Source organism: Engraulis encrasicolus, chromosome 7 (genome assembly GCF_034702125.1).
Source record: "Engraulis encrasicolus isolate BLACKSEA-1 chromosome 7, IST_EnEncr_1.0, whole genome shotgun sequence".
NCBI lineage: Eukaryota > Metazoa > Chordata > Actinopteri > Clupeiformes > Engraulidae > Engraulis > Engraulis encrasicolus.
The window spans coordinates 17,063,950-17,074,493 of record NC_085863.1 but is presented as its reverse complement, the minus strand read 5'-3'; the positions used below and the strand labels follow the sequence as shown (position 1 = coordinate 17,074,493).

The 10,544-nt window shown below is 46.0% G+C and overlaps 1 protein-coding gene across 2 annotated transcripts in view; it reads right to left on the bottom strand.

Moving 5' to 3' along the window:
* apbb1 (amyloid beta (A4) precursor protein-binding, family B, member 1 (Fe65)) overlaps positions 1-8,443 on the bottom strand; it is a 24,428-nt gene extending 15,985 nt beyond the window's left edge. For both annotated transcript variants that reach the window (XM_063202975.1, XM_063202976.1), the window contains exons 1-3: positions 8,294-8,443; positions 5,957-6,994; positions 3,482-3,771 (exon numbers count right to left, since the gene is read on the bottom strand). In XM_063202975.1, coding sequence (XP_063059045.1) covers positions 3,482-3,771; positions 5,957-6,962 — 1,296 coding nt within the window. In that variant the 5' untranslated portion in view covers positions 6,963-6,994; positions 8,294-8,443. The remainder of the gene's footprint in view (positions 1-3,481; positions 3,772-5,956; positions 6,995-8,293) is intronic.
* Positions 8,444-10,544: the final 2,101 nt, after the last annotated feature.

Here is a 10,544-nt window from a genome sequence, read left to right as displayed (position 1 = left end):
GGGACACATTTGGACCATAGGCTTAATCTCAAGATAAAGGAGGTGTAAAGACGACAATTTTCAGTACAAATTCAATCTTGACAAATATATAGTTACTGCTCTTTGCCTTTGCAGGGCAGTATTGTATTGCATATTTGGTTACTGCCTCTAATTTCTACCTATGGCTGGCAAATATTGCTTAAACAGGAGGCAAAATGGATTCAAGATGAGTGTACGTAGCTTCCTGACTGGACAGGCTGACATCACAGCAGAAGTATGATTGACAGGGAGTTGGCAACTCTGGGGTGCATTGCTTTGGGTTTGGTGTTCCCTTTAGCTTTTGGAGCAGTGCATAAAGGGCCGTACACACACGTCGCAGCTAGTTACTCGCTCAGCGAATGAAGTCAATAGAATGTCAATGTGTTCGTCGAGTCTCGCTGGCGAGTAGGCGAGTACTGTACAAGCGATGCGATGTGGGCGGATCCTGAGTTGAAAATACTTTATCTTCGAGCGAGGCGAGTAAGCGAGTAACCAAATGGAAGGCAGAGTTCGGTACTTCTCGCCTGTTCATTGGCAGTTAAAGCCGCGGGAACTTTCAACGAACGTTCATTGAAAGAGAGGCGAGTAGGCGAGCAAGCGAGAAGCTTGTAAATAGCAGCGATGTGTGTGTACGGCCCTTAATACTGCAACATAAATGTATTGTAATAACTGTGTACATGGACAGGCAGGCAATGTCTAATGGGACAGCATATTACTTATATTATTATTAAAAATTGACAATAAAGCCATAATTAGAAATGGACAGACAAGCTCCATTTCGGCTATTCTCTTCTCTGTTCATCATCTTTCGTCATCAGGTACTTTTCTGACTAGGGCATCAAAAGGACCATATTTAGAAGACAAACTGCAGTGCTGCTGTAAACCTTAAGTGTCACTTCCTCACTGAACAATTGTGTCTATAAATACACACCTTTAGTCACTTGAAAAAAAAAAACATCAGCAATGCCAAGTGTAGAGAACAACTTCACATATGACTGTCTACACTTTCACATCCACAATGACATTCACTTGACATTGCTATTCAAGATAGTTTAGCTGTAAGTAATCTCTTAGGCTAGCTCCATTTCACTAACAAACATCTTTTTCACCCTCCAGGGGCCTTTACTAAAAAGCTGGTTCAGGATAAGTTAAGGTTAAGTTAAGAGGTAAATCATCTAATAGAAGAGCCTGGAGTCCTCAGATCTTCTATTAGATGATTTACCTTTTAATTTAACCTTAACTTATCCTGAACCAGCTTTGTAGTATAGGCCCCAGATCGCCACACAAGTAGCACCACAGCAGCCAAGATATGTAGGCATGTATTTGACTGGGATTTACACAATATAATCTCAGATTCTTCTAAGTGCAGTACTTCTGCACCTGGACCCCGTTTCTCGAAAGCATTGTTACTAACCAGTTAGCAACTTACTAGGTTTCCAATGGGAAATTGCATTGCAATGAATCAAGTAAGTTGCTAACTTAGTTAGCAGCAACAATGCTGTCGAGAAACACACCCCTGATCAGGTCAAATACATGCCTACATAACTTGGCTTGCAATGAATCAAGTAAGTTGCTAACTTAGTTAGCAGCAACAATGCTGTCGAGAAACACACCCCTGATCAGGTCAAACCGTTAGTGATATACAATCTATGGGCCAAACAGACCAGTGCATTCGGCACAGCTGTTGCCATAGGTTGGCAAGGTCTCATCCAAACAGAACATGAGCCTGCAATTTGGGTCGTCTCTGAAGTGACGTGTAAACACAGCCTCTCTCTTTCTCTTTCTCTCTCTCTCTCTCTCTCTCTCTCTCTCTCTCTCTCTCTCTCTCTCTCTCTTTCTCTTTCTCTCTCTCTCTCTCTCTCTCTCTCGAATCAGAAGGCCAACGCTGTTTTTATTTTTGTGAAGCGCATAAAACTGTGACTATGAAAATGAGCTACACAAATAAACTCGCTTTGCCCTGCTGCTTCAAAGCGAATGAAGACATAAGGTGGGTGGGAACCAAAAAAACTGTCTACCTGGGACACAGAGTGTCACAAATCAAAACATGTGCCTGACAAGGGAGGGTTTCATCATCATCCAACCCCTCATTAACACTCTGTAGCTGGCACGTAAGCTTCCAACATTACAGAAAATGCACAACACAGACGCGTGTGCGGCACACGCACACACACGCACGCCCACACACACGCACGGGAATGAGTTCAAGTTCAGGGCAGGATACACAGCTCATAAGTCTGAACTAAACACATCCACATTAGTTTGTGCACTGCAACAAAACAGCACAGTCAAAACAAACACAGAGTCAAAGTCCACAGAAGCCATAGAAAATATTTAATCTTTGACGTCTCAGGTCCCCTCCCTTCAGCTATAATTAACCGCCACAATTAAACATTTTCCATGAGGACAGACCACAAGGTTTTCCATTGTGTTCGTTACTGCTCCATCCCTATTTGGACCTTCTCCTCACAGGCAGACAGTGAAGGTGAGATGGAGAGGTGTTGGAAGGTCAGGTGTTCTGTCATCTGTAAGGTGAAAAAGTGGATCGCACTCGGGCTCTTCTTTTCTTCTTTTTTATCTTGTATTTACATAGCAGCAGAAGTGTAGACAAACGTTTCGGCTGTTGCTGACGAAGGCAACAGCCGAAACGTTTGTCTACACTTCTGCAAAACAAAAAAGAAGAAAAGAAGAACCCGAGTGCGATCCACTTTTACACCTTCCAAGTTATTCAACTGGAGACGCACCACACGGAAGAGTGCGGTGTATGAACTAGTACTGTCATCTGTACCCATTCACCAGAGCTAGCTGCCTGTCTCTTTGCCTCTCTTGTGGCTTTCAGGCCGACCAGAACGGAGCCAGTGTCGGTGCTCGCACCAGTTATGTTCGGCACTTAAGTGTTTGTCTGCGAACCGCCAGTGTTCATACCGGGCTCTGAACTTTTTCCGCAAGTGACTGTGTTACCCGGATGAACCTGCTGACGACCACGCTGTCGTCACGGTTCGCAGAGAAAACCTAGTATTTTGCGGTTCGCATTGCGAACCAATTTTCCGGTTCGCGAACGCAAATATCTGTGGCGTGAACACGACGGTCGGTTCGCGATCAGGTGCGGGAACGGGCTCTAGCACGGTTCTCAGTCGGCCTGAAAGCGCTATAAGTGTTCTTTCCAATATGCGGACTCCCGTCCTTGACCTGTGCTTCTGGCCTCGGGTTTCACTGACACCCTGGCTCCATGGAGAAAACAGCAACATTTTCCCACCGTCAGTTAGTCTAGTCACAACAACTTTTGGGGGACTATTCTCCATTCACCATACCCATGGCAAATGAGAAAATGACATTTGAATTGCACCTTTGCAAGATGTTTAAATACTCTTCTGTCGTCAGTGACGTCAATGCGAGGTCACAAGCATGCAAGGGAGCAAAGAAGGACGGTAATGAGGATATTAGAAAGAATCTTCTGTGTGCCTACCTGTGCCTCCTCCTCGCTGGGCGTGACGACAGGGGAGGTGCTGGAGGGCCTCTCGGAGGCTGTGCCGCTCTCCCCATCGCCCTCTCCCTCTCCCTCCACATCCCCATCGCCCTCGCCCTCGGTCTCCCCCTGCCTGGCCGCCTCCTCCTCCTCCTGGGGCGAGGGCGGCGTCCACTGCGTGGTGCCCGTGGGGATGTGCCAGTAGTAGGTGCCCGTGGTGTCCCGCACCCGCATCCACCCGGACGGCAGGTCCGCGTCCGTCTCAAACTCGCTGCGGTCCCAGTAGGACTCTTTATGGTTGACGAATAGACACATGACATCACATTAGATCACATTACATTACATTAAATTACATTAAATTACATTGCATTGCGTTAACATTACATTGCATTAAATTACATTGCATTGCGTTAACATTACATTGCATTGACATTATATTGCATTTACATAGCATTACATTACGTTACGATACTAGATCAGCTACCTGGTACGTTTATGCAAATTAACTTACAAAGGAAGGCATAAATAGCAACATGACAAATAAATATCCTTGTATCCTTGTATTGAATGCATGGGGGAATACCATGAGGAGCACGCAACACACATGCACCACCACCACAACAGTAAAAGTCTGCTTAGTGGTCACTGCATGCTCCCTAGGCCCAAAGGGTATACTTAGTCTTAGACACATGGCAATATACTTGTAAACAAAACCATCAAACTATGTAAACTTGGCAAACCTAATAAGCCGAAACAAGAGGGTGATGCGTGGGAAGAGGAGAGCGCCAGCAAAGGGCAGAGAAAGGCCAGAAAGCAAAAAGGGGAAATAGATGCGGCTATTAGACTTACTAATCAAATGTTGTGGGCTTTTGCTCAGAATTACAGGCCATAACGCACTGCAGAGAATGCTCCAAGCCACTGTGTGGACCTTTAAATAGGCTACACAGTCAGTGGTCAATGTGGTAAACACGAGAGGCACTTTGGGAATCCTTGGAGTTTAGCACTGCCTACCGCAACTGATGACAGATCACCACGAATTGAAAACAACTGGCCGTGGCAACGTGTGATAAAGAGCATGTTTAGCTAAATTTACCCCTGCAAGGTGTCGTTTAACCAAGCTGTAAAATAGCCATTTCAGACTGTGCACTGCCACTGACTGAGCCTTACCATTTCACTGTCAACCTGACATTCCTACAGTGAAAGAAAGTTGTTGAATGTCTGATCTGATCTGAAATCTAGGCGACATGACATCTGGTTTATCATCAGTCGTATTGCATGTTCAGGGCCAGGTAACAAAATACTATGTCCACCCCATCTGGCAAGGCAGCTAAAACAGAAAAAACACTACCATCACGTTTACATGTTACCCTCAACAAAACAAAAAAAATAGCCAAAAAAAGGCATCTGCGCTCGGCCAAAATCTGTGTCTCTTGCCAGCCTGTCGGCCAAAAAGCTTCTGACTGCCAGCTGTCGGTTTTGGTCGGAGAGATTATTAGGTTCCTAATTATAGCTGTCGAAAAACAACATGGACGTGTCCCACAAAACAACAGGGCTCGATGCTGCCGGCTAGCATCACTCTCCTCCTTTAAGTGCTCTCTGCTGCAGCTGCCACATAGCCGATAGCCTGAACCCGATTGGTACGCATCACTTGTTCACATGACTTGCCCTTCAAAACCACTGCTCTAAGGCCATGGCTGTTTCTCTTGTGAGTCACATGCTTGAATACAGAAAACAAACGAAATGTCTCTCTGTCCCATTGATGAAGACCTAACACAACATACACAATGCGACAAGGAAAGCGGCAGTGATGGAAAGCTGGATAAGGAAGCTAACTTGCAACCTTCAAACTCCATGGAGAGCGAACAACATGGAGCTAGGGCTTCTACAATCATGGTGACAGGCAGGAGGTTCACAGCTCTCAATTCCAGCTTTAGACAGTGGAAAACTGTTTTTCAACCAGCACTTAGCACTTACAACAAGTGATTAAATATTTGGCAAGGAGGGATGTGGCACTGCCATCTCTGGTAAAATGACCCAAACATGGCTAATGGGTCTTTTGGTTGGAGATGGCAGCGCCGTTGTCAGAAAGGAAAATACAGAGCACAAGATACAGTGTTTTCTACAGTCATGATGACAGACATTTTCAGGTTGGAAATCCTGACAGTTCAGGTAGCTGTAAAGGCAATGAAAACTTAACTACCATAGTGCTACACCACGGCTATGACTGCACTCGGGGCCTTTAGTAATGCACTACAACTTGGTCATTGCCATTCTGGTAACAACAAATGTATAATGCCATGTCTTAACGGGTTAAAGTCAGATGGATGATGAACGATACCTTACCAGTCTCAAAGGCCAAAAAAGCAGGAACACATATTGCAGTACACAGCACAAGGCAGGATACAATTTTAGGTTGAGAAAACCTGTAAATCGATTAGTTCGATTAAAGTCAGACGTATGATGAAGGTGTCTTACCAGTCTCCCCGTCTGGGGTGCTGTTGGCCGTGCTCCCCTGTGACAGAGACATGCAGCTGGAGTCCTCATCGCTGGGCACCCCCGCCCCCGTCTTCAGGCCAGAGCCCTCCTTCCCACTGTCCCCCTCTCCACTCCTCTCCTCGCTGTGGCTCTGCGTCTCAGACGAGTCCGAGTCCTTCTCTCCACTCGACGGCATAGTCTCTTCATCCTCCTCCTCTTCGTCATCTTCCTCCTCGTCCTCGTCCTCCTCCTCATCCTCCACCTCCTTCTCCTCCTCCAGGTTCTCCCGCTCCTTACTCAGATGATGACGAGGAGAGGAAGGGCGCTCGGAGGAGGAGTCGATGAGGAGCACTCCGTCGTCACCCGTCCGCTTGCCGTCCAGTTCCAGACACAGGGTCCTGAGGGTCTTGTTGGAGGTGTTGTTCTTCTCCGCGTCACTTCCACCGTCGTCCTCCTCCTCTGGAAGCACTAGTGAGTTGTGGTTGGGGTTGCCGTCCGAGCTTTCGTCCGTCCCGGTGTCGATGCTAATGTTGAGGTTCTGGTCGGGACTGTCGTTCAGGTTTGGGTCCTGTTGCTTCTCCGCCACTTTGCGGAGCTGGTTCTGACCCTCCTTGACCCACTTGGCGTTATTGCTGCCCTGCTGCCCGCCGTGGTGATGATGCCCGTTGTCGGGGTGATTGCCTAGCAGCTCCACCTCCTCCCCCCGTTGCCAGGGGCTGCTGGAGGAGGTGTCGTCGTCCCCCTGCGGGTCCCCGACTCCCAGTCCCAGCATCCCGTTGAGGAGGTCGGCAGGGGTGGTGGTGGCATACTTCCGGCGGCACTTGGGGGATGAGGAAGAGGTGACGGTGTTGGTGGAGGAGGAGGAAGAAGAGACTTTTATTTTGTTCTTCTGGCTGAGCTCGGCGTCCAGGAGGGCACCGTGTGGCGACAGGAGGTCAAGGGTGAAGGGCGGGGCTACCAGAGGGGTGTTCTCATTGGCCAGGTCCGACAGGCTCTCCTGAGACATGGCTGAGAGCTGCTGCGAGCCTCCGAGAGGTTCTGAGTGGGTCCCAGGGAGAGAAGCATAGAGGAGGAAGGAAAAAAAATCAAATGTAAGTGAGTGACCCGTCCCACAAATGGGTGTGTGTTTGATATTTCCCCCTAGTCTACATATTGCCTTTATTGCAGGGGACTAGTGGCTGTTTTCTGGGAACACTGTCCTGTCAGTAGTCCATGCCATCCGTAAGTTTCCATTCAGATGATTAGTAGGAGGGGATGACAAAACGCAACCCACTGTACGCCTGTAATGCATAGCTTCTATGCAACGAGAATGTACTAGACGTATTAGAAAACAAACCATAACACAAATTAAAATAGTGTTTTGACTTCTGTTGTGCAAGTTACCAGGCAGTCAGTGACAGCTGAATGGACTGGACTGGAGACTCATAATCAGTGTGCAAATACCATTTGTTCTGAGTGGTTATAAGGGGAAAATATCAGCATCTCTCGAATCAAATTGCCGGGCATGACACTGGAAAACCATCCACCTGCCAATCGATATCATACAAAATTCTTTATGCATGCCGCCACACAGTACAACTAAGCTAATCAAAGAAGTAGCCTGCTGGTGGGTGGGTCCCTGTGACTTAGCTTACCGCAACTATGCGTTTGCTGGAAAGACATTTTATGACATGAGGATGCAGACCACGATTTTTTCAGTTTTAGTCCTTCACATTCACCACCTGTGCCCTCGTCCATCCTAAACCCAGAGCCTGTCGTGTCGTTACCCCATAGAAAGGCTAGTATGGCGTAAGTCACAACATTATCCTATTTCTAGGGTGCACATGAATGCAGAGGTTTTTTAGAGAACGTTCGTGTAACAACAAAACGCGCACGAGTAGCTACAGTGCTACACAGCTGACGAAAACCATTCCTTGTACCCGCACACCAGCTCCTTGATCCAAAACACTGCAAGCAAGCAGTTCAACAAGGTTATAGTTTGGCTCGCTAACTTAATAGTTCTACACACATAACAAGATAGCCTGCTGGCAGTGTGCGGCATGCAACACATTTACGTCGCAATCGCATGATACATTGTAGACATACTATGTGTGATGTACGCTACAAAATGTTCTGAATCCATGTCCACGTAGACACATTCCCCACGTCCATAAACTGGACTTCACAATGCAAACACCCCGACATAGCACCACTGGCTAACCCACCCAACCATTGAAAAGCTAAAATATGCAGCTAGCTACATAGCTGGCTGGCTAGCCGTGTTGACGTTACCAGAGGGAGCAAACAAGTTTGCTATGCCGAGCAGACCCACACAAATAAAGCAATGGTATTCCTTACATTTTAATGTGAAAATCTTCATTTATCTTCTAAAGCTTTTGGTAATCATCAGACAACGTAAATCTGGAGGTATCGCCTAGCACTAGATGTCTGGGCACCCCTCAACCATCGACCCCATCCTCCCGACTAGCGCGAGTAGCAGACTTTGCTGACGTCTTGAAACACATCATCACGCAAGAACGTAGCTGCTAAACCACTGTCAACGCAACAGAGTTTGGCTACTTTCTTACTAGAATGTACTACAGTCATGATTCAGGAATGCAGAACAGCACTCCACATGAATGTGAATATATGCAGATTCAGAATGAACAAATGTGAATAAATGCGAGTTCATGTTGATTGAAACCAAATGACCTAATTAATCAATTAGGTCTAAATAATTTATAATAACAACAGTTTATTATAGGCCATAATAGGCCTAATGACAAGACAGAAATAAACGATTTTTCTGTCTAAGCCTTGAAGCCTTTAACAAAAGCATAACACCAAAACGTGACTTAGGTTGGCAATGGAATGCAACTTTTTCTTGCAATGAAAAGGATGATGCCTAAATGGGCCTACCTCAGGCTTGAACTATTTCATGGCCTTTTGTAAAACTTGCTTCTTCAAGCTCTCCGTTTTCACTTTCAGACAGAATCAGGCTGAAATAATAGTCTAAATATGTCATAGGCCTACTAAAAACAAAGGTATTCAGTTCTGCGATTTTGATCATGAACACAATGAATGAACATGAACACACAAAGACAGACAGAGAGGAGCAGTAACACACACAAGGACTTCCAAAATAAGACAGTGTGTGTGTGTGTGCGAGTGTGTGTGCACGCGCCCGCACATCCACAAGAGCAGTGGGGGGCCTGGAAAGGCAAGGTGAATCAAATGATAATAATAATAATAGTACATTATTAATTATACAATAATAACCCCAATAATAATGAAAATGTTGATTGTGTTTTCTATTTGCATGTGCACACACTGCAGTCATAACAACATTCTATAATTGTGACCCCCCCAGTGTTGAGCTAAAGTTAGTACCTTAAGTACCTGTGTGTGTGTGTGTGTGTGTGTGTGTGTGTGTGTGTGTGTGTGTGTGTGTGTGTGTGTGTGTGTGTGTGTGTGTGTGTGTGTGTGTGTGTGTGTGTGTGTGTGTGTGTGTGTGCGCGTGCGCGCGTTTGTGTGTATGTGTGTGTGTGTGTGTGTGTGTGTGTGTGTGTGTGTGTGTGTGTGTGTGTGTGTGTGTGTGTGTGTGTGTGTGTGTGTGTGCGAGAGAGAGAGAGATCACTAGTGGGTTCTGTAGACTGTATGAGGTGGTCGGGCGTGTCGTCAGAACACCACCGGAGGCTGAGGGAAGGAATTCCAGTGTGTGGGAGGGAGCCTCAGCAGCCGTGTCACTTCCTGCCCCCAGGGAAGAGAGCGTGGAGCAGGAATCAACAAGGGCTTCCTGAGATTGAGCTTTGGTACGGTGTAGGTATGCAGATGGTGGATCAAGACAACGGGGCGAGAAGAAAGTCCAACAAGAATAAGGCAAGTTGATGTGGGACAAATCAGGGTAAAGCAAAAAAAAAAAGCCACACACACACAAACATGGGCTCCAGCCTGCATGTGAAGTGATTCATTTGTAAAGAATATGATTAGTAAGTAGACTACATTTTGTCTACTCTGGGCCATGACAAACCAAAGCCAATTAAGGCTCTGACTTGGACTGATGTACTAGCACAGTCTCACCTGGCCTAATTTCTGACGCCATTTCACCAGGCAATATTTTGATGCATACCTGGCATTCCCTAACCATCAGTGAAGTTATAAATTGGCAAGGAGGTGCGTGGTTTTGAGTGCAGCGGCTGTTTTAGGCCCCAAGGGCATAATCTTTGTGTCAAATATTGCCACCTGCTCAGTGAGTCGAAAAGTGATGCGTCAGAATGATATTGGACATCAGTGTCTTTCACTGAGGTGTAAAAGTTGTCAAAATAGCTAATACTGTTGTTCAATCATGATCCTACATTACACACACAGTATAATTACTTGCTGCTGAAATCGCATGAATAAATGTAAAGCGAAATGGACAGTGTGTAAGAGTTTTATAGTACAAGAGGGTTTTATGCAAGAGGTTTATAGTGGTACTACGAACACAACCATAAGAACAAAGATAGTCAAAATTAAAGCCTGCTGATGTGGAAAACTGTGATCATGCAGAACAATAACAAAGGCATTATGTAAAACCGTTTTTAAATTAATGTATTTATTTACAAATATC